The sequence below is a fragment of the Kryptolebias marmoratus genome, linkage group LG2 (assembly GCF_001649575.2).
Source record: "Kryptolebias marmoratus isolate JLee-2015 linkage group LG2, ASM164957v2, whole genome shotgun sequence".
NCBI classification, from domain to species: domain Eukaryota; kingdom Metazoa; phylum Chordata; class Actinopteri; order Cyprinodontiformes; family Rivulidae; genus Kryptolebias; species Kryptolebias marmoratus.
The window spans coordinates 4,603,607-4,628,762 of record NC_051431.1 but is presented as its reverse complement, the minus strand read 5'-3'; the positions used below and the strand labels follow the sequence as shown (position 1 = coordinate 4,628,762).

The 25,156-nt window shown below is 36.3% G+C and overlaps 1 protein-coding gene across 14 annotated transcripts in view; it reads left to right on the top strand.

The window, feature by feature from the left end:
- tenm4 (teneurin transmembrane protein 4) overlaps positions 1-25,156 on the top strand; it is a 165,069-nt gene that overhangs the window by 27,287 nt on the left and 112,626 nt on the right. For 12 of the 14 annotated variants that reach the window (XM_017416404.3, XM_037981872.1, XM_017416393.3 and 9 more), the window contains exons 2-3: positions 8,276-8,563; positions 9,726-9,998. In XM_017416404.3, coding sequence (XP_017271893.1) covers positions 8,341-8,563; positions 9,726-9,998 — 496 coding nt within the window. In that variant the 5' untranslated portion in view covers positions 8,276-8,340. Of the gene's footprint in view, positions 1-8,275; positions 8,564-9,725; positions 9,999-25,156 lie in introns of those variants that run through there. The other 2 variants (XM_037981842.1, XM_037981851.1) reach the window with 1 other exon arrangement.

The following is a 25,156-nucleotide window of genomic DNA, read 5'->3' as shown; positions in this document are numbered from 1 at the left end:
CTTCAGGATATGGTCGACCAAAACGACTGATAAGCATGACTTTTTAGGACAAATAGTTTGTCATTTTTGCTAGACTGTGGGAGTTAGCTCCTCAGAGCAGCACTGAGACGGAGCTGCCAGATGCCGTGCTGGCTGGTAAAATGGATCCATTGTATTTTCCTTCATTCATGTGTTTGTACTCCTGTAATTTTCAGAGCCTTCCTGGGAGTTACTGCCGTGGGTAAACATTTTTTCTCAATTTCTTGTGTGAGCTACATTCACTGACTGCTACGGTTACATCAGTTCTCATCAAGCTGGAGGTGATATGTAGTCCCAGAGCTACAACATCATTTGATGCTGGGTTTAATTCTGGCTGTTTTTATATTTTATATTAAAGATAAAAAAAAACAAATTTTAGTTGGTTTAATAAGATTTCTGGAGTTCTTCACTCAAAGCAACATGTTGGCCATTTCCTTATAACTTGTCTATTGCTGCCACTAAACACTTTTATTTTGAATAATCTATCAACTAAACTATCAAATTATCTATTAGTTCAAAGGAAAAAATTTTCTCAGTTCATCAATTTTATTTTTAACAGTCAACTTTAGTATTTTTGGTGCACCACAATAAAAAGTAATCAAATACTTGCATATTACAGAACATATAGGGATAAAGTATTATTATTATTATTTATGTACTTATAAAAGCCTGAATATTCAGAATATTGTGAGGACACTGTTGGTAAGAACTGCAGCAAATTGTGAAGCAAAATTATTTTATTTTTCAGTAATTCAGTCGCATGGCTTTGCGTAGTAAAAGGAAAAGAAACAAATACAAATCTACAACCTACAAATGTATCTATTAATCATATGTATTATAAATTATTTTGATTGCAATCTTTTCTTCTCGCAGTTTACTTCAAACACCATTCCTCAAAAAAGCAAGAAGTTAAGAAGACAATTGAACAAAGCTGGTGGGAGAATTAGATCTTGAGTCGATGGGGGAATGCAACTCTATACAATGTCAGCCCAGCATTATTGAACACAGGCCAGGATTCTAGTCTAAAAGTTTCCTCAAACATTTACTCACTGGAAAATGAGGCAGATGGAGAACATGTCTAACTTCACAGAGCGCATTAGGGTGGATTTGTTTTTGCTGTCATCTCATCATAGCCTCTGTGAGCATCACTTCTCTGCTGCTGCTAAGCAAAAAAAGTACCTTGGAAACGTATAAACCATTGTTTTATTGTCAGCTCAATTGAAGTACGTTTTTATTTTAGACACCATTTGATCTATAAAAACTTTTATAACCTGCATCGTTCAACACTGTAGGTCAGACTGAGCTGACAGAACTCGACTAATGTACGCAGCGCACACTAGTGGTGTGGAGAAAAACTGTTATTTCAATTGGAACATTTAGAAAATTTAAAGATAAAGTCCTTAAAATTGTCCGTTGACTGCAAATTTGACTTCTACTGATCATAATTAATGATGTTGATTATGCCAGCTGTTGTCAGCAGCTCTAAACTTGTCAATGTGATGGAAAAAGCACAAATCAAGTGACCAGTTTGCAAATACGTGGCTACAAACGCAACATTGATGGGCGATAACTTTGGGTTGCTTTGATGATGCTTTGTTTGTTGGGTACTGAGAAAACACATGAGCTGCAGTCAGTTCTCTCTGATCCATAGAAATGAAGTGATTTGCAGGATTATTTGCATATTGGACACAGATCTGAAAACCAAACAAAAGCGGTCACTGGAGATAGATGTGGGACATATTTGGTTGCCATGAGTCAACCAAAATCTGGCTTGATAACTTGAGATCCACTGTGGATTTTCACTCTGTTTGATGACAATTTTTTCTTCTACTTTTTGTAGTAAATGAATTTATTGTAACAGAATGAGTTGAGTTTACACTTGAATCACCGTGTTGTGCTGCTAAGCATTATTCATGCACCACGTTTGGATCCTCTAACTGTAAGATCATTAGTGCCATTATAGTGTGATAACATCTGTGGCTCATTTTGTAAACATTATATTCACAGAACATCAGACGTTTATTTTGTCAATTTGAATGTAAGAGAAATAACATGTGTCATAAGCTTTAGTTTCTGAATTTGTATTTCTTTTCAGCATTTTGAAATTACTGTACAGCATACTTTGGTTTTAATGATACTAAATCTGTTTTGTTTAGTACAGTTTTTTTTTTCTATACCAAAACTTAAAATCGAATTTGATCAAACAAAAAGCTATGCCACGTCTCTTAAATGGTGCATTATTTTTTGAGATTGAAGAAAAACATGCAGCTTTTTAGCTTGTTATTCTGCCATCAGGCAAATTTATCCGAAATGTTAGTACTTCAAGATTGTCTCCCACAGCTAAAGAAGCCTAAAAAAGTCATGCAAGCAAAAGTCAACATAAGAGAGCCCCCTTGTCAGCACTATGACAAAAACAAAAGCAGAACAGACTGTTTCTCATAGCAGATGCTTTTGATATTTTTATTTTAAAAAAATTAATATTTTAAGGTTTTGATCTCATTATTCTGCATTCATTTTTTCTCAAATAAATTGGGTTGATCTCAGTGTGCTCACAGTGAGAATAGGTGTTTTTTTTTATATAATCCCAAAGAACCCGTCCTGAAGCCATGGAAACAGCACTTAAAATATTTTTGTTCACCGCATCATTTATTTGCAGCGTTTCATTCTCACAGACTCTCCTCAGGCTACAGCTGCAAACCTCAAATATTTATAACAGAGACTTTGACAGTTGCAAGTTTACAGTAAGTTGATTATTGCTTAGCTGGTATTAGGTTTGGTTTTCCTGCAGGCCAAACTATAAATCAAGTTCATGTCTAGCCTTACGCAGGGTAATGAGCATTAGTTGCAGACTAATGAGAGGCAGGTCAACACCAGAGTACTTGCCTTCTACAAAGGTTCTCTTTTAAACCTGCGTGAACTTAATTTCTTTTCCTGATTGTTCTTCAGAACTGTATGAACCTTACGAGTACCTATTACTTATTTCCATTAAGTCAGTTTGGGATATGTAACCCCGGATCAATCCTTATGAGCTGTATTTTGCTAAGGTCAGCAGTGTTCATCTCTGCAGAAAGTGAATAAACACACTGCTTCTCCCGGTTTCTTAGCAGGCTGGTTTAAAAGCATTATTCCACTGGCAGCTCCTGCTGTCAGGACTAAACCTTGAATTGCTTAGAGTGATTAGTAGCAGGGAGCATGCTGCAGCAATGGTCCCAGGCTACTTTTGTTTATGTTAAGGCTTTTATGCATTCTGGTTAATGCGCTTCTGGGGCTCGCTTTTGATCCCGGAAGGAGGCTGCTGAGTTACCCCATCGTTGTTGTGCCCCCTCCGCTCCCCCGGTTTGAATTAGTGCCACCAAATTCAGATCTGACTGGCAAGCCATTTAACTACCCCCACCGCTACCCGAGTTTCTATTGAAAACACACCTTTCTGTTGACTGAGGAAGCTTCTCTATAGAGCTGAGGCATGTGAAAATCTTTGAGAAAAGAAGTAAGTGGTGCCTGTGTGGAGCACTCCTTGCACTCAATGGATGTGTAGACAATGTTCTTGATATCTGCCCAAATTTCCTCCAAGTTGCTCTAGAGGCTACTTATGTCAGCGGTGTTGTGAATTTACTGTCTCTAGTCTGGAGACTGTCACTTAAAAAACTAAAAACTTTTAAAATTTTGAGTTTGTAAAATGTGAACATCCGTATCCTCATCTGTTGATCTCTTTAGCATGCATACAAGCTGTCATTGTGTAAAAATGTCATCACTCATTAGTAATTAAGTGATTTCACAGACAAGTAACTAGTAATCACTTGAGATTACACTCCAGGGGATTCAGCAAACATTGTGTATGTGTGTGTGTGTGTGTTTGTTGCCTGACAAGGTTAGTGTTTAGTTCTGGCGACTGAAAAATCTTTACCGTGTAGGGGAGCACCTACAATGGAAAACAAGAGCTGTGTAGAGAGTGAAGGCCAGATTAATATGCAGCACCAGCACTGAACAGCAATTCTCAGCACTCTGCTAATTGTTTGATGGATAGTGCAGAGCCATTTGCATTTATATCGTACCACAAGACGCCTCCCGCCTATTTAGACCCCATATTTAACTCCTGACACTGGAGCAATGGGCACAACTGCCCTGCAAAAGGCCTCAACATTTTTATAGCAGAAGCGTCCACCATTCAAACTCCAGGAGGTGTTTTTTATGGATTAGTTTGACAGGTTTTATTTTGTTTCAGGAAAATTTATTGCATTTCTGTCTCGTTAGGCAATAAAGACAGAAACCAGAAATAAATGTATTTGGAAAAACATCACAAAAGTTAAAGTCAACTTTGACTTTAAGCCTGGTTATACATAGAAAACTATTACTCCTTCTGCAAATAATTTGTTTAAAAATCCCATTGGTAAAACTCTAAAAGCCAAACATGAGATGCCTTCTTCCCATCTTGGTGTGATTTGTGTAACAGTGAAGGTAGTGTGGGGGGTTGGAGTCAACTTGCCATTGTTGAGCCTCTGAACTGACAAGAGAGATAGCCATAGAGCTGAGTTTGTGAGTTAGTGTGAACCGGGGGAAGCCATGACGCTGCCTTCATGTATGTAAGGCAATATTGTAGGATATGGATGGCTTGATTTGTGCAAAGTGATCAATCATAGGTAGTTTAAAGATGGGCTTGTCTTGGTGGCCATAATATGGAAATGTTGTGTGAAAAGTCCTAGTATCTGACCAAGCAAGGTGTTAAAAATTGTAGTCTTTATCCAAATGACACTTTAAGATACACGTAGTTGTTCACAACTTATTTCTTCTGAAACAGACAGCCTTTCAGTTTTTTTGCAACAATCAGTACCAGGCAGATTATATACCTGCTCAAATAAATATTCCATTGTTTTTACTCATATCGTCACTTTCATAAACTGTAGTGTAGAACTACTGATTTTAAGTTGTTATTTTTCTTTTACTGGAAATATTCTGCTCTTATCCAAGAAGATCAGTTTGGTAAATGCATTAGCTGATTGTGCTTTTTTGTACCACATAGGAAACTTGAAGTTGAGAATAGGTCAGAATAAGTCTGAATCTGCTTCAGGTGATCTTATCATTCAGAATGTTTGAGTCTGCAGTCACCTCCTCCACATAAACACTTAAGCATCTCCACTGTATGTTTCAACACTTCCTTTGTAGAACCACATTACTGCTGCTATACAGCTACTTTACATCTGCAGACTAACTGTAATCTATATCAGTGAAATTGAAAAAGGTGGATTCTGCAGTTGCTTTGAAGGAGAAAACAGACCATCCATCATTTCTTTTGTCCATCTAGAGAGACCTCATTTGATTTTGGATCATTGCAAAGATATGCAGTTAGTTTCCTTTTTGGCACTGCTTAAGCTTTGCAGCTGAGGCTTTAAGAGAACTTTGTCTTTGAAATGAAAGCTTGATCCTTATCTTGTTTTTAGAGATTTCAATCAATGGCAGTTATTTTCCACTGGTCTTGGCTAATAATGTTTCTGAGTCTTTGTGAATGTTCTCTCACAAACCTTCTCTTTCATTACTTCAAGGCACTTCCCACAGTCTGCCAGCTCTTATCTGAAGATGATAACACTTCAGTAGTAGTCCTTACATAAGTTATTACCTGTCTCTTGGTGAGCGATTATGCATCTTGGTTAAATCAACTCTTTTTCATTATCTTTACACATGAGTGCATTAAAACAATACAGCTCAGACTTTGCTTTAACACAGCAACAAAGATAGAAGTTGCTGAACACTATTCACTTTTATAGTGTGTTTATGAAGATAAATATGAGTCCTGGACAGGAGGATATTTGCATCTCACATCATCTGTCATCTTGCATGGTATAATGCTTCTTTGAAAAACCTTGCTGAGTTTCCCATGGTCTCAAAAGTACAGCTCATTGCATATGAGCTGATTAATAATGAGGAGGAAGGTCTGTGCAGAAGAGAGATGGCTAAAGCACAGAGTCTGGCTCTTTGGAAACAAAAACAATACACTTTACAGAACATTCTTGAAACTTTGGAAAGCTGCTTGTTTCCCATCCTCTCACATTTGCATATCATCAAGGGTCTCGAGTTAAATGTAAAAATTAGCAACTCATATGAGGTGTGTCTGAAATCTTAGGAGCAGCTGAAGAGCTCTTGTGACCGCAGAGTGGGACCGTTCCTCCGCCTCCTCCCTCTCCTCCCCATGTGGCCTCAAATCATTAATCACCAGGATCTTTTCAGCTGTCAATACATACAAAAAGGCGACCCCCAAAGCCAACAATGATGTCTCAAATAAAACGTTTCTTTTTCTTTTTCCGAGCAGGGGCAAATATAGTTCACTAAGGATTATTGTTTACTGTTCTGTCCAGCACAAATCTCATACAGTTTTCATAAAGAGCTTATCTTGTAGAGAAAAAAAAATCTTGGTATGAACAAAACAGTATATTGTCAGTAAAAAAGAAAATCTCCAATTTGCCAGGATTAGTTTTTTATCTCCTTTTCAAAGAGCTGTGTTTCCTTCTCCAATGACTTGTGGCTTGTTTTCCTTAGAGGGGGCAACTAGTATAGAAGCAGAATCTATTTTAACATGGAAGTGTCTTTAAAGAAAGCAGGGGGATACATGTAATTGCTACAATCTCATTTGTTATGTTGAGTAGCTATAAGCTTTAAAATAAACAGTGTCAAAACCTTTAATACAGTTTACTTGCACATTGGCATTTGTTAATCCAACTCAAAGTCTTAAAGCATAGTGGTCACTTTAAATGAACTGCTTGCAAGGCATCATCACTTAACTACTGTACAATTACCCATCGATTTATCCTATATTTCACTGACGCAGCAAACTCTGTTTTTTCTATATTGTCTTCAATATTTTGTCCTTGAAGGCAAGAGGGAAAAAAATACATGGTGTATATCTGAATACTAAAATTCCCCCTCCCTATTGATCTTCTCCTCAGTGTGCTGTTTGGCAGTTGAGGTTTTACGATGCAGATTTTAATCACCCCTGCTGGTTTAGAGTAGCCCTAGATGTGTCTGGCACCACAGTTTTCAGGCTTCTGATGATTTGTAACTTGTAAACAACACAAGTCATGGAAGGACACCTGCCACTTTTACACAGGCCAGGCACTCAGCTTTTCTGTTGGCACATAAAATAGAATATTTGTGGGAGACTTGTGTCATAAATTTTATAGATGCATGATTTGTTGTGCCATGTTTTATTAGATCTAATCCTGGCGACTCCCTGTTCTTGCACTGTGCTGAGCCTTGCATAAACTGGCTGGGATCCTGCATTTGCATTACACTGAATGGATTTTTGCAGCGACTTTGTTAATTGGCAATATAAACATATGTTTTCTGGTAATAAAAATGTAATCGACTTTTTTCAAATAATAACTTTTTTTTTTTCTTTTTTCACAAACTAGTATATTTATCACATGCCTCCAAAAGGTGAAAGTGGACAATATTGTTTATTCTCATTTTTATGTGTATGTTTTTTTTGTGTATATGTTTGTTACCAACATATTTCATAAACCACTTGTCAAAATGTAATAAAACAATCATTGGATGTACATCTACAAATGAATACTTTTTCAACCTGATTCAAGGTAACGGCCACAACCAGCTGAGCTTAAATGTAACAAAAATGGCCATAACTTTGTCAAACTTTGTGATACTGACTTCACATTTTGTGTGGTTTTAGCTGGGACTGATCCCAAACACACATTTGGTGCATCCAACAAAATGTTTAAAATTTGGCTATTAATTATTTGCAGTCTGCTCAGTTGGACTGTTAGCAAAATATCTCATGAACCACTGAATTGAATTCAAAGAGACTTTCAGAAAATAATCATTAGATATATTTACAAATGATTAACTTTTGGAGCCAATCTAATTCAAGATGGCTGCCACAGCAAACTGATCTTAGAAAACATAAACATGCCCTCAATTTTACAGATATTGAGCTAAAATTTGGTGTGGTAGTAGCTGAAAGACTTTCACAACACATACTATAATCATGACATCGTGATATTGCATGCAATTGCACATAATACTGTTTTCAAAGTTTGACTAAAACAGCAACAACTCCATCATTTCTCAGCATAAGATGATCTTAATTTAAAACTCTGGCATAAAGCATTCCTTCCAGGAATACTAGGCTTTTAATATTTTCTGAAATAATAAATCTTGGTTGCAAGTTTTATTTTTTGAGCCATTTTTCTTAACTTATCTTCCACACATTGAGTGATACATTTTCTTTGTGTATGTTTTTCTTGTACAGAATCAACTAAACTGGACAGGAATTATCATCCGCATTTTATTCTGAAAGTAGCGTGGAGCCAAGCCATGGAGGTGAAGGAACGTCGACCCTACCGCTCGCTCACGACCCGGCAGGACAGCGAGCGTCGGTACACCAGCTCGTCAGCCGACAGTGAAGATGGTAAACCCAACCAGAAATCCTACAGCTCCAGCGAAACCCTCAAAGCCTTTGACCACGACTCGAGGATGGCTTATGGGAGCCGCGTCAAAGAAGTGGTCCATCATGAAGTGGATGAGTTTGGCCGTCAAGGTTAGACCGACATTAGAGACGTGTCACTATTTTGTCAGTTGATAAGAGCATAATTCATGTCAACAGGCTGATCTAGAACAACATTAGCTGAACTTGATTAACAGACACATTACTGTCTGATTTTTGTACAGTCATCATTGTTTTTTTAATGAGGATTCAGTTGAGGTCACTCAGCATAGTCTGGTTATTAATTGGTTTGAACTGCCCTTGATGGTGGCGAAAACTCTGTAAAAGACAACCACGCTGTGACCTTTTTGCTCAAATGCATTATTGATGATCAAAGTTCAAACTGGAAGTTAAAAGAAAGAACCAAGGCTCAGAAGATCAAGGAATATAAGTACAGGCAAGGTGATTGCTGAATGCAAGACAGGTGGTTTGATTACATATTGCAGACAGATGGGAAAGGAGCTGAAAATAAGGATCGCTGAGGGAAACAATAGTAGAAATCAGAAAAACTTTTAAAATCTAGACGACAATGAAAATCATAATACTAAGTTCAAGTAATGTACATTCAACAAAAGACATGAAAAGCTTAAACACTGAATGAGAACAAGACAGCTAAATCTCACTTATAAAACACAGAAAAACTCAAAACCAGAACAGAACACTGTACATTCTTTTTCTTCTATTATGAGTGTATTGTTGGTTGTTGTTAAAGACAAAATATTCTATTAAAAAAAAAAGACAGACAGTTTTGTTTTAATTTGGTGTAAAAAGCTGCTCACAAAAACTGAAAAACAATAAAGAAACTATTTGCATAAAAATGTAAAACCTATAGCGACTCCTTATAATAGAAAAAGACTGATGTGGCAAAATAAGTGTAAGATGAACGCTTTAAAAGGTGCACTTACAAAGATGCTAAAATTACCTTATAAGGAGTTTAAATAGCAAAGAAAATAGTACTTAATAATACCAATACTCAGTGCACCTACACCTTAATTTTACCCCCTAACTACTGAATAAAATGGTTTCTTCTAGAGGACAGAGATTAATCGGTAAATCTCTAATTCCTACTCAATAACTACTAAGCTATTTAAAGATATTTTGCCTTTTTTGGAATAAATACATTTTTCTTTATAACAAAATGCAGTGCATATTTTAGGATGAATTTGTTCCTTTTCAGTGTTAATTCCAGAGTTCTGTAATTGTTGTGTTGATGCAGGGGCAGAGTTCTCCCTTCGGGACCTTGGCTTTGGAGAAGCCCTCCCTTCACACGTGGCCACGTACAGGACTGACATGGGGCTGCCTCACCGTGATTACTCCGTCAGTGTGGGCTCTGATGCAGACACAGAGACGGACGGCATCATGTCACCAGAACATGCGGTCAGGCTATGGGGCCGCAGCAACACCAAGTCGGGCCGCAGCTCATGCCTCTCCAGCAGGGCCAACTCCAATCTAACTCTCACCGACACCGAACACGAGAACACAGAAAACGGTAAGATGATCTTCCCTCTTAGTTTTTTTTTTTTCTCTTCAGGCAGCTCATTTGATTTTTTCCTTTTTTAAATAAATTGAATAAATCTGAGGTTACTTTTAAGTTTGATAAGCCGTTGCTGGATGTCTTCTCATGCTTTTGAGGGATCAAAAACCACAGGGTAGATAAAAAGCATATTCTGAGATTATATTACGATAATACTGGTTTGAATTTGTTTAGTTTCTTACAGTCTTCAGCTGGAACCTAAATCTTTAAAAGATTAGATACACCTGCTTTGTTTTTAATCATTTTATTTGGGATTTTAAATTTGAGTTGATGGGGAATGAAGTTGCTTACAAAAAGACAATTATCAGTTTCGCACATGAATCAAAAATTTGACAGACTCACCTCTGATGAACAGGGTGACGCCAGGCTTGTTGTTTTCTTTGGGTTTCTGTGTTTCAGTCACTAGATATTTTTAAACTGACAGAAAAGGGCCTGGCAGGTTTCTTGTTGTGCCTTTAGTGCCAAAGTGTGGGAAGCCATCAGTATTTTTGTGGCTTGGTGTTTCTGCTTTGCCCTTGAAGGCATAAATGGCCTTTGATCAAAGACTCACTTAATATAAAACAAAAACAATGTTACAGGACAACAGCAGATTGATTTAAGATATTCTTTAAATCATAGCTTTGTTTTCTATAAAATTCTAACATGGTTTTATTGTACTCAGAAACATTTCAGTGTTTCTTGTACAGTCTATACATGTAAAAAAAAAAGGACTTTTGAAGTAAATTTGATGCAGTGTTCAGGCAGCGTTATGTGGATATGCTTCTTTTTGACATATGTCCCTGTTGGAGTCCATAATTTATGCCAGCCTATGCATATTTGCCTCGTTTTCTGCCGAGCTGGATCATTTACATTTTTTGATATTAAGCTTCTATGTGCTAAAAGTCAAAAATCAGTTTTTTCCAGATGCAAAATTAAGCATTAACCTAACTCGAGCATATTATACAGCAGATTTATGATATTGTTCCAAGATAGAGAAACTCATCAAGGCACCAGCGGCAACATTCTAATTGCCCACACAGTCTTCCAGAGAAGCTTCTAAAGAGTTTTGCATTTCAGAGTGTGTCACGTTATGTATCAGCTCCTCATTATAACTGACAGAGATGACTCTTGCAAGTGGAATCCATTTGGCCGAATGACTCAGGGAGAACGTGGCATCCCTCGGCTTGATCATCTGAGATGCCACGGGGCCTAAATTTGGCTGTATTGTACATAATTAAAGAGAATCCCCACAGATGGGCTATCCAGGGGTTGGTATGCTGGAATGTATTCAGAACACCCGTAGCTGCAGCACCATGCCTCTGTGAGACCCAGTCGAGATTCTAAGTAGGCCTTTATTCCACTCACCCAAGCAGAAAGAGCACTTGTATTCAGCATTTAATTCCGTAAAGCCAGATAACATACAAATTATATATGGCAAGTTAATTAAAATCCATCGAGCAGGCCTTCTTGTGTGTGCTTTAATCTATTTAAATCAACAAACCATTTACTCTGCTTTAATGTATTCAAGCCGCTGGGCAGTTTCTCCCCTCCTCTTCACATATGACTTACTTGACCCTGGTTTTAATGCATGCAAATAAGCAACAGTAATTTTATAACAATTTTCTTGATGGTGTGATTCCAAGTCATCACTTCTGATTTATGAACAAAACATCCTGCTTATTACAATGTTCTTTACAAAGATTCATTCTAGTTTCCATGTGATGACAATTGCACCATTTATTCTGATGGTCACTGTAATATACTGAAAGTTTAGGTAAACACTAATTGAACAAATACTTTGAGCTGTTCAGATTACCGGAATTCAATAGTGTTTGTTTCTTCATGTGTCTGTAAATTCGCTGAGCAGCCATACAGCGTGACCATTGATAGGTAGTGTGTAACTCTTGTTCAAGTTCAATATTCTGCTGGGAAATCTTGCATCTTGGTATTACATGGATGCTGGTTTGATACTTGCCAAAAATGAAGAGTTCAGCAAGACTCTAAAATCCCCAGGGGCTAATCTGATGGCATCTGTAGCCAGTCTGTACAGACCCCACCCTACAATTCCCAGGTCCCAGAGGATCCATTTCTAATGTCCTGATACCAGACTCCCCAGATGATCGCTGTCCACACCCCACAAAGCATTTTGACAGCATCTAAAGGCTTTATATTATTACATAGGTTGTAATATAGTGGTGTTCATATACAGTGCATATGCTTGTTGGAATACATTTAAAAGTGCATTCATGAAACACACGCAGCTATGTGTGTGCATCCCACCCGTGCTAGCTGAGCTCCCCAGGGAGACCCGTCAAAGACACTTCCGGCAGCCGTTAACTGCTGAGTCATCGTACATCGTACTGAGCCCAAACAGCAAGATGTCAAACCAGTCTGCTGTGTTTGGAAGAGGTTTGCTTTTCTTGGTTTTTACCCAGTAACGGCTTATCCAGATGTGTGCGCTAATCCCAACTATCCCCCATGGTCATGGCCGGGCTATTACATTTCTGTAACCATGAGAACTAGCACCAAAGATAACCACAAAGCCTGTTGAGGAATGGTTATTCATGTGTTCCATAACCTGTAGAGAAAAAAAATATATATGCTAAAGCCTGCACAGTTACTTTTGATAGAAAAATGCTTGCGTGACTGATGCAGGTATTTTTCTAGGACTTAAATGTAATTAGTTCCAGTGGGTGGTTAGTTGTGTTCTGATTTAGCTTTTTCTTAGATCCTCCTGAGAGATCTATTCTTCATTGATTGAGATTTTTTTTTTTAAATACACGCAAACCTTGATCTAAAGTTCAGCTGGGTGAAACAATCTGTGCCTGTACTTTATAAAATTCAGAGCACAAATGTTTTATGTAAAGTCATCTTTGTTAATAATAAAATGTTTTGTGCTTGTGGAAAGGCACACGTTGGGGCTCCTCTGTTTGATGTAGCTTTTTCAAGTTTATTTTTCTATTATTGCTCATTTCTCAAATGCAGGTTGCTAAATTGCCTTTGGACAAAGCCTTAGGTAGAATTGTGTTATGTTTGTGAAGATGTCCTCCCACAACTTTTTTTCCAGCAGAAAACAACTTGTTTGTTGAGATCTTCTTACATCTCCCATTTCCCATAGATATGGATTTTCATTTTTAAGACACTTTGAATTCCATTTCTTTAAAAGCTTTCCTTTTCTTTGACAGATTTGTTTTTTCTAAATCACCATCAGTATTAATAGAACCTAAATTACTATTGATGAAAGCGATCAAACATTTTGACTGACTTGGCCACGTCCGATGTGAAACAAAAGCCGCCACAAACAACAAATTAACAGCCCTGATGGTGGACTTGAGTTTTACAACTGTCACAACAGATTGCTTTGGTTCTTGAGCTTAACTGCCTAAATTTGTGTTCGAGTTGTGTTTCTCAAGCCTAATTACGCATGGCTATTTAAACAATTATTGGATTGTTGTGGAAATTTTCTTGTTTTGGCCCTAGTTGAATCTCTATTTTCTACACTTTGAACCACAAAAAAAATTGAGCATTTGAAGGAAATGTCTCTAAAATAGACTCAAACAAATTAACATGTATTTTTAATTTTTCTTGAGGAGAACATAAGAGTGATCTAAAACTTCTTCTAGACCTGAAGAGGTAATTTAATTTAAATTGAATTAATTAATTTACTGATTTGCTCAAACCGGAAATTTGCATTTTAGATTGACTAAATCACACTTTTGTTTTGTTTTTTGTTTTGTTTACAAAAATGCACAAAATTTCATTTTGTCATTCAGTTTTCTGTTTTTATTTGTAATCTTTGCTTTGCATCCTATGGTACCAGCACTTAGAAACATCATAATGTGTATTTATAAATACATGTAAAAAATAATATATATATATATAATAAACTTCAAGCTTGCCCTATTTTTCCACATGAGCAGTTCCACTTCACTTCAAGCTCGAGTCCTCTTCCAAAGGAGCTTGAGGGTTCACTACCATATGCTGAAATAAAAATAAATAAATAAATAAAATGTGTGAGGCTAGTAATAATTCTTCAAATTTGACCATTTTAACTAGACTTATTTTAGATTATGAAAAAATCACTGCCTTTGTCTAATTGTAGAAAAAGTTTTATCTCAGAACCCCCCCCCNCTGTAATCCTTATGTTCTCACAGATCTGATGATATACATGCATTTATTGTTACACTGTTACTGTTACTCGTAAATCATTTTTGTAGTTGTCGGTTTTAATGTTAGGATTTTAGTTCAGTCTGTTGCTGATATCTGCTGCCTTCTGCCTGTTAAAGTTAAAGTGAGTTTGCAGCATATAAGAAGATGTAAATGACTCACAAAGGGCATCGACTAACATCAGCTGACAGCGTTCCATCCTACATTCTGGGAAAGCTATGGTGCTATATATTTGGTGGTAGCAATTTGCAACTTTATCATTTGAAATCTCTCCTATACACGCATCTTTTAATGAATTATAAAACAAACCATGAAACAAAACTTCCTGCAGTAAGTTTAAACCCCACAGTGATTTATTCCCTTGTTACCTGCATCAGGTGCTTTTTTTGGGAGAGTGTGTGTGATTGTGAGGTGGGATAAGATTCTTGAGTGACTTTGAAATGTTGAAAGATTGAGGTTAAGAGCTCCAGGGTGGTTTTCAGTTACTGAATCTTTGAACATAGCATGACTGTCTGTGAAAGACAGGTGCTCCTCATGAAACATGTCACACACAGCCCAAATAACCAAGAAGCTTTGTAAAGCAAATCTCTTGCAGATTTGAACTTGAATGGGAAGTACATCAGCTGTCACATGTCCAAGTGCTGAAAGAATCTTTGTTCACTTCTATTATTCCAGGCTCAAACCAAATTCCCCCTGCTTACAAAAACACCTACTGTGCTTTAGTATTTAGTGTTGTATTTGCTAATAGGAATTCAGCTCTCGAGAAGACCCAGTTTCTTTTTTATTTCTAAATCGACCCAGGTGATGTTAAAATAGAATTTGTAACGCTCAAAGAAACGCCAGCATATAAATGTTTAAACAAACTTTAAACAATCGTTTTCACAAATTAATGTCCCACATGTTTTTCATCATTATTCACCAGACTACTAAGCCACAACAGATGAAAGAAAATAAGAATTTTTTTTTAATAAGAACTCACATTAAAAATGTATCCTTTGCATAATGATACGGTTTCTAAAAATAACCATGGAACAAACAGCACTTTTATACTTTGATACAAAACCTGTGTAGCTTAATCTGGTATCCTGCAGTCTGAGCGTACCAAAATACCACCGCTGATGGCCACACCCTTCTGAGGTGTCTGAGCAAATTACTTTGATGCTCACATCACATTTAAGATGTGTGTTAACTTTGAACCGATTCTCCAGAGCTTTTTCGCAGGATCAGGAGCCAGTGGGAGGAAGCAACATCAGACTTCCAATTAGACAAGATCTCTCAACACTACAGGGCTGGATTCATTAGGGTTGTTTTACATCTTTACAGCAGTATGATGGGAAACGCAGATGCAAGGTTTACTATGGAATAATCGCGTAGCTGCACAAGCCAAACAACATATTATGACTGCTAAATAAAAAACAACAACAAGAAAACTTATCTGTGACTGCTCTTAAAAACCTTCCACAACATTTTGTTTAAAAAATGTGTACAAACATGTTTTTATTCTGTTAAAAAATATAATACTATTTTTTTTTCTTATCCCTTCCTTGAATCTTATAGTCTCCTCTGAGATATTTATTTTTTTAAAACTAAATGTTTTTTCTTTTTGTCATATAATTGCAGTGATTATGAATTCATATGATATAGGTGTTGTTTTGTATTGCAAAATACTGTAACTGTCTGCACACTGATAATCATAAGTCTGAGTCTTCAGAGAGTCTGAGTCTTCACTCCTCCCACTGATAGGGGTTGTTTTTTTTACTTTTAGCAGCAAGTAAAAACAAAACAAAAACAATATTTCTGTAAAAACTTAAATTCATGAAACAGTAAAGACCTAGCATTCCTTGAGTGATTGCATATAACCTCCTAACCTTCATGCTAAGCTTTTAGACTAAAAAGTATCTTAACTGAAGAAATGAAATATAGCTATTTTTTGTGAAACCTTGAAAATAACATGCATGATCTCATGGAGTTTGTGTTGTGAACAACTGAATTAGGTTGACTACAAATGTTTGCCAGTTGTAGATGTTGTACATCTAATAATTATGTTTTGCAAGTTTTAATAAAATGTGTTCAGTGGTTTATGAAATATTTAGGTAACACAGGAACACAAACACTGGCAAAAACATAATTGTTCAATTTTCCCTTTCAGCACTGAACAATAAATACTATAATGATAAATGTCATTATATGACAATTTTATTTTTATTTTTAAAATTGTTCCTAAATAGGTGTTTCTGTCTAAAATGAAATAGAAGTTAAGTACATTTTATTTAATTTTTTTGTTCAAGAAATTTCTAAAGAGTTGGTTCTACTCATTTTATAAATCAGAACAAAAAGCACGAAATTAGACCTTTTTGTGCAGATACAAAATGTTTTAAGAGTGCATTGTTTTCAAAATGACTGTCCACAGTCATTTTTAATTAATGGTATCAATTTACCCGCAGATGGGAACGTGTCCTTTTGTCAAACAGCTGTATTTTGTTGCATCACTGCCTTCTGGCAGCATGGACAGAGAATGTGATCATATACTGTAGGGGACACTATTTCCTCTAGTACAAGGTCTAAAAATTCAATGCATCCTTATCCAGCTCAACATGGGATCTTATTTTGAAATGCTCAAAGGGTTTGTACTGTAGGAGCAGAGTATCAGAAAAAAATATGCTTTAAAGAAATCATTTGCCATCTTCAAGCTCTCAGACATGGTTATTTTCACTCACAGTATTTCTTGTGAAGTTATTTATTTGGTTACTGTTTTTTTTTTTTTTTTTGGCAGAGTCTCTGCACAGATCATGGATTAGTAGAAATATTTTCTGGCTCATTTGCAGGCTAATTTGCTGGGTTTTAAAGCTCCTTGTGGACAGTTTGAGGCTGTTATCTGTGGAGTTGCATACCCTCATCCCGCCAGTGCTGCTGACAGTCTAAACCAACAACACATCAGGGTCCATCTTCCCACTGAAGCTCAGGGGCTTCACCACAACTCAGAGCTCAGCATGAGGCAGGATGAGCGCTTCTCCACAGAGGATCATCCCAGCCCAATCTTACAACTCCTGCCCGTCTCTGAGAAATATCCATTTAACTCACTGTCAATTATCTATGCTTATGTTAAATTTATGTTAGTTTTGGGGAATGCATTCCCAGCTTAAAATGTACAAGTGGTAGATTTGATGTTCTAAATCTGTTAGTGCATGCACTGACCTTTGCAAGCAGCATATCAACTATTCAGAAAATTAAAATACATAACAACATAATTAAAATATGATACATTAAATATAAATGAACATCTAACAAACTTTAAAAAAATGTAACAAACTTGCATGTATCATATCCTGTTTTTTTATTATTTGACTAGACTGCATATCAGTCTCGCGTTAAAGTTCCAAACAGCTATGAACAGTTATCTTTAGTGAAAGCAATTAGGTGTTGTTGTCGAGGCTCAGGAAGCAGAGATCTTAACATGCTCTTGCTCTAGTATAATGTAAAAGTAATTACACTTTCATGCTGAGATTTCTCTCATTAGCAGTCACCTCTGATATGTAAATGTCTGTGATAGATATCCTGGCGCAGAACTTTTTTACTCGATTAATCTACAACAGATTCTACATCAGTGAGTTAAAATGTAAGCATTCTTCTGTCACTTCATCACCCACAACTTGATAAAAAGTTTCTCTGACTACAGATGTATCAAAGGCAGAAAACATTTTTGCTTCTCATTTTTATGAACACAAAGAATGATTCCTGTTTTTATCATTTTGGAAAACGTAAAGACTACACAAGCACTAAATTTTGAGCAAATCTGAGTATATTCTGTAATTGCTGGGGTGGGACTCTTTAGGTGCTTCAAAAATTGATCCAGGGCGTCAAAGCATGAGGCCGTGATGTAATTATAAAACTACTGTCAAAGCATCTCGATGCATCCATAATCAGACAAAATCTTGAGCATAAAATCTCAGGCCTGAAATAAACAAAATAACTTGCTCTACATTTCAGTATAACTGTTTTCATTCAGACAAAACTTTGGGAAATAAGGAGTCAAAGGAGTCAAAATCTTGAGTTTTATGACAAAAGATTCTCTGACAATGAATGTCCATGTGTCACACATTAGAGCTGTCTTACCAGCTTTTTTCTGCCTTTCCAGGACTTTGTTTTTGGTCCTGTTGTAGAATGTGAGAATGGTTGTGTGTATGTCTTTGACACAGGATCATCATATTCTATCATGGCTTCTTGTGCCCAGTGTGAAACACAGATAACAAACCCTGGTTTGCACTGACTGCCTATGGGTGCAAATCCTTTGCAGTAAAAGTTTGCATGTCTGTCTGTATGTAACTGTATGAATGTGTATGTAAAACCATTGTTCTTCTGTGTTTTAAACTCTAGCTGGAAAGCACATTGGTTTGCTTTGTGCATGAAATAAAATTTGATTTGATTTCTTTATCTCCTTCAAGTGGAAATGCGTACACGATTTGCATATAACTTGGCTCTAGTCAACATTATTTCCTCCTTTAACTTTATAGAATCTAAGTACTTCCAAACAGACTTTCGATGCCGAAGGTGTTACCATATGTTTCGATCAGCCATTTTGTTCATTTTGTGTCTCTGTGTTCACGCCCCTGCACTTTACACTTCAAAGTTTCACCTTTTGCGTTTCTCAAGATAACATGATTAACATTGAATAATATTCAGTTTTTGACATTGTTAAAACAATTGCATTTACTTCATGTTAACATCGAGATGCATTGAAAACTAGATTATAACTCCCACCCCTAAAAATAGCACTGCTTCATGAGATAAAATTGATGGTCATCACACAGCAGTAGAGCACTTTCTTTCTTTGAAAATATTGAAAACAGCATCTTTGAACTGGATGGACTACAAGCTCCGCTGTGGTAACTTTAAAGGTCATACAAAGCTCTGTGATTATGTGTATTTTTTTTTTGTTTGTTTTGTTTTTTTCTTTTTGTAACAGCCCCAGTTTGGTTTTAAAAGCTGTCATTATAACAGATTTTGTGTGCTTAGATAAAAGGGCACTGGATATGGAATTTTTGTAAGAAACCTGCATTTTCAAAGTGATTCACTGTACCACTCAGGTTTTTCCTGGGTTTTCGTCTTCCACTTAAAGCTAGGCACAGTGAAATTTCACAGACTGTGAATTAAGAATGAAACATCTCTGGGTATCTTTGCATGTTTTTTCTCTGCTTTCAGGTTGTTCAAGAGTACCGCTGTCACAATGAAAATACTAGTCTTATCTGTTTGAATTGCCAGCTTTTTTCAGCAGGTCATAAAAGAGTTGCATCCTGGCTGTCTTCAAACCGCACAGCATGCTGTGTGAGAAATGCCAAATGTTGGCATACAGTAGATGCTCTTTCAGACAGCTCAAGCTGGTTGGCTAGTAGCTTAGCACCAGTATTTTTTACCACAGTAGTGTTTTTATTTAGTGCTATTTCAAATTTTGCCTGCGAGTGACCTTTTTTTAAACATATGTATTAAAAGCACTTTAAGGCAGCTGTTTCAAAATGTGATGATGAACAAAATAATTTAGGAACTACAAAATGAAATCACTTTTGGCAGTAGGCTGTCTGATGACAAATGAAAAACTCACACAAACACTGAATATGTAAACCAACAGAGCTGAACAGGAGCAGAAAATGTAATGTAAAAACTGGGCGCCAATTCAGCTACTGCACAAAACTCCAAGATCAGATGTTAAAGCTGCTGTCAGTGGCTAACCATGGTCACCATGGTAACCAGAGATCTGTGTCTTCACTCCCTGACTGCCAAGTTAATGAGAAGCAGACAGTAACAGACTGAAAACAAACAGTCCCTGTGTAAAAACCATGATTCAGATCTTACAAATTCTTGATCTGTGAGTGTTAGAAGACTCTGATAGTCACACATGTAAACTTTTATGTTTCTGTAGTGTTTTATGGAAGAGATGTAACAAGTTAAAAAGACCTTTCACTTCCTGTTTTGAAGCTTGGCTGTGTACTTTTTTCATTCTTGGGAGATTTGAGAGAAAGAAGATATAAAACTCTACTTTTTGATGTAAAATGTGGTCATAGATGATTGTCAGTTTGTTTTGTTGTTTTGTGTGTGTGTGCATGTGTGTATGGGGGACAGTTTTTGCAAGTTCTGTCTTTGCTGAACAATATAACATTATCAAAAGTCATACCACACGATTCCACATAATTTACGCGTTTTATTTCAAAGCTGTCAACGAGATACAGGACCAAATTTTTAATGGAATAATAATAAAGGTGCTTCAGTTCTTATGCACTGGTAAAAAGTGAGGACCAAAGAATACATTCCTTTTTAACTTTGTCCATTTATTGTAGCAATCAATCAATCACTCAATATATATATATATATATATATATATATATATATATATATATATATTGTCTGTGTGTGTTTTGACATGACCACCCTTGTCTATCCTAAAGACAGAATATAAGTTTGTTTATGCAATTTACCAAACTAGAATTGCAGGTGTGACATATTGACTGCCAAAAGCAGTTGATTTTTACTTGAGCAATGGTTGTAGTTCTTTACAGTAATTACACTGACTTCCCACACTGCTCGTAACAGATTGTTGCTATTACTCAAAGGACTGAAAAGATGGAGTGTTGAAGTAAACACAAGTGAAAGATGTCTGAACTAATAACTTTTGAGTTTAAACTTAAATAAAAAACAAATTAGATAAAGGGTGTTTGCTTTTTTCTTTAAATCATTTTCTACTTTCGAATAAAGTAAAATCCGGCAATTTGTTGCCATAATAAGTGAATCCAAGAGAGAGTCTAAGATTGAGCATTTCTTACTCTTTACAACCAAGCTGCATTTCACTTTTAAATTTTGAAATAAGTCATAATACAGTTCATATCCAGAGTGCCATAAGGGCAGGACTGACAAAGATTAGGCTTTATATAGCTGATATTGATCTGTTTTAATTGATTGGCCCCGTTTGTGATTTTCTTGCTCAGCTAACAACATCCCCAGTGTAAAATTTCTATTCATAAAGAAGTAAAATACCAATTCAAGTTCAGCTATTGGATTGACTGAGATAATATCTTTGCATAGATATTGTATAACTCTTTCCTTTTTTTTATTTTATTTTTAACAGTTGCATTATTTTTCTTTAGGGCTTTTTTATCAAATCCACCATAACTGATTTTGAAAATATGTTTTCAGTTTGTCTTGTTTACTGTGTTCTTTTAAATTTTTGGACTACCGTTGTTTTCAATTTATTTTGTGCTTTATAACAAAAAACATGAATCTGAATTGTAGCTTAAAGGTACTGAAATGCCAAGACCTGTTCATTACCAAGATTACGTTTTTGGTCTGCCTGTGATACATATTAAAGTTAAATCTAAATCACTCTTAAATGTTGAATATATATATATATGAAACTTATTGATTATTTCTCAGAATCTCAGTGTGTTTTAATTTACTTTGCCACAAATTTTAAAAGTCCTTAGAAACACAAGCCTCTTGACAGCTTATATTTTAGACAGTCTTTTGAACTGCCATGCTCTCAGCAGGAGCTGGAGGCACACACAAATCAATTCTTCAACTCTGACAGTGTCTGAAATGAACAAACTGTGGGGTTTTATGTAAGCTATCCACAGAGCGCGGTAAGATGAGGAGCCCGTGATTCCTCTGAGGTGACTGCTGTTAATTTGAAGCATACATATAGTGTTATAAACAAATTTGAAAAAGTAAAAGTTGTGTGGCATTACTAAAGATTTTATTCTATAAGAAACTTTTATAGCTGTAAAGATTTGGTGGGTTTTCAGTCAATGCATAAGCTCTTTACAGTCTTTTATTGTGATTGCAGCTTTTTCTTAAGGCTATGCTATGAAATTTTATTAGGCCAGGCCCAGAATGCACTGAGGAAAGACAGGGTGGGGATAGTGCCATCTTTGTTCAGCAAGGCCTCAGGCAAGCCACATGCAGCCCTAATGAGTTGCTCATAATTTCAGGCTCCGCTTACTCTCAAACACCAAAAGTAAACTTTTGTCTTTTTTTTCCCCCCACCCCTCACCATTTGGGGATCTTAAGAGGATTGTGGGGTCATTATTTATTCATGCCATTGTGTTTATTCACCAGCCTCTATGTGTGATGTGAGAGGGAATGGAGCAGCCAATGCAGACAGAGTAAAAGCTGATAATTATCCACTATTAGCATTGTTTTTTCAGCCATGGTTTAAGTCGGCTCAGTCGATGATCGAGCTATGATAGAGCCCCAGAAACAGCCATTTAAAGCAGATTACCATGTGCATGTCTTTGAAGTTTAAAAATCCTCTGCAGAAGATTTTGCAAATGGGTGTGGATGTGTTTATAAGCCTGTTTTTTATGCCACTCTCTATGTGGAGTCAGGAAAGATATCTTGTTACGGTGGTGCTTTACAAACACTCGAGCAGACCTGGAAATTCTTAAAAGCAGCCGTCACATACCTGTAGGACAGTGTTAACAGAGAGATGTGAGGAGATTAAAACCTTTACTTTTCATCCTGGAACAAAGAACACCCCAGGGATGGTTAAGTGGGATATTTGAAGAAATATCCCTCATAACTAACATATATTCAGATCACTAATGTAGTAAGGGACACATATTTATGGCTTTGTGTTTAAAAAAATACTTCATATAAATCAATAACTGATTGCAGAGTAAAATGAAAGGCCTAGAATTCCTTGAAGAAATGCCATCTTTCATGCTAGAGTTTTAAACTAAGATAATTTTATGTTGAGAAATGACAGAGTTGTAGCTATTTTGATCAAACTTTGAAAATAATGTTATGCAAAATCCCTTGAAATATCACAAGATGTCATGCTTAAAGATGACCTATTATGCTTCCTTGAACAAGTCAGGATAGGTCTGTGGGCTGTACAAAACATTACATTTAATACACAAAATCATTCTCAGATATTGAGATTTAATCTGATCAGTTCTGTCTGAGCGGTAGAATGTGCAGTTTTAGGGCTAGGTAACTATTATTCAAATAAGCTGCTGTGGTATACCATACCATACCATACCATACAGACCAATTTGCTGTACAATAAAACAAACGAGCAAAGAAAAAAGAATAAAGTACATAAATCTACAAAAATACAAAAGAAACAATTAGAATTGATATTGTGTTTTTGAATATACACATATACTGTAAATAAAAAAGTCACCCACATCAAGAAAAACTACACTGATAACAATGTTGATAAATAACTTTCTGTAAACATTGAGCACTTCAGCTGTATCACAAAATGGATATGGATGGTCTACTCTTGAAAACCAAAACTAGGAAGGCTTTCAAGTGCACAGAACAAAATAACTCACCTACCACCATGCTGTCAGTTTCATTTGCCTTTGAAGTCAAATTTTATTAATGCATTTGTTGCATCAATGTCAGTTTCCAGTAAAAGACAAACTTAAGAGACTCTCTGCACCAAAGACCACTTGGCAGTGTTTGACAGGTAATTTCAGGCTTTCCTTGTGTGTAAGTTCTGGTCTAATATTCTGTTGATTGAACATTTATTAAGTGGTAGCCTATAGCTAATTTTAGAAGGATTTTTCCCCCCTCACATTGCTAATTAGCTTACATAAAAGAAGTAGTCGGAAATAGCGATCATGGCATTAATAAAGTATGTGGTTTAATTCAAAGCCTCCAAGCCGTTCATATTTCAGCTTCACAGAGAAGAAAGCTTGACCCCGGCTTTACTACTATTTGCTGTGGACAGCCCTTAACTCTAAAAATATTGCTGCTGCCAGAATGAGGGGAAAAAAGTAAAGTATCTCTTCCAACAGGAAATTTTCATTAAGGTCATCTAGGACGTCCAGTTTACATTTCCAGTCAGATTCATTCCTCTGTTTGTCACAGAAAAGTTGAAACAGATAGTATCTTCCAGCTGAATTTCTAAAATGCAGAGGAGCAGAGTGGGCAGGATGAGGGAGAGAGAGGGTCTGCGTAGAGGAGTGTGTTAAAACAATCCCTCGGAGAAGAAACACCACCTCCAATCTGAGGCTCTCTGGGATGCTTTTCATCTTGCTGGGTGATACCTTGGAATGCCACTGGCTGTTTCTATTATGGTGTGTGCTGCTGACTTTCTTTTTTTATCTTAGCTGGATATTTTTCTCCTTTATGCAGATGAATAGATTATCACTGAGACAGTGCATCTTTATTAGAGAAGAGTGAAGGGTGTATCCTTGATCAGTCTGGGGCTTGTGGCCTTTAAACATACCTTAAATATGATGTGACCATTGCTAATTTAATTACCCTCCTCAAGAATCCTGCAAGGGATAACAGACAAGCTGAAGAATATACTGTATATCATATTTCTTGTTTTCTGACCAAATTTTAGCCACAGATTTATAATTTGGCTTTCAACATTTGTATTGAATGCCAAATTGTAAGTGCATAGTTGTGCTGTAAGTAATGGATGGTGAGTTTTAAAGTGCTGATAGAATCCTATTGGGCCAGACGTAAATGGAACCCTGCTTTCTGTGGTAATATTTTTTTATTACATGCAAATATAATTTCCATTTTCTCAGTAATGGTCAGACTTGTCTATAAAAAAAGAATTTATGAGTATTTGCAATTTGTTTTCTATCATACATTATGTTCACTCTGTTATGTGATATTGATCCCTAGCAGGTAAATAGCACAGACAGAGAAATATTTATCAGTTTTCCAATGCTGGCTCATAAATGATCATTTTCCTCGAGCTCTGCTTGTGGTTTTATGTGTCTGTGCTTTGCATTATGTAGTTTAGTGAAGGGTGTGGGACTGCAGGATTGCAAGCACCTGGTAATAATACAAACATTGGAAAGCACTGAAAGTTTCCAATTGATAACCAACTGATTGATTTATCTTTAAAAAGTGTAAACAATGTCCTTTTTTTACTTTTATGGTTACAGACACAGATAAATGTGTTTGTGCTGTTGTACCTATAATTTGCTTTCAACATGGTGTCCTCCTTAGTT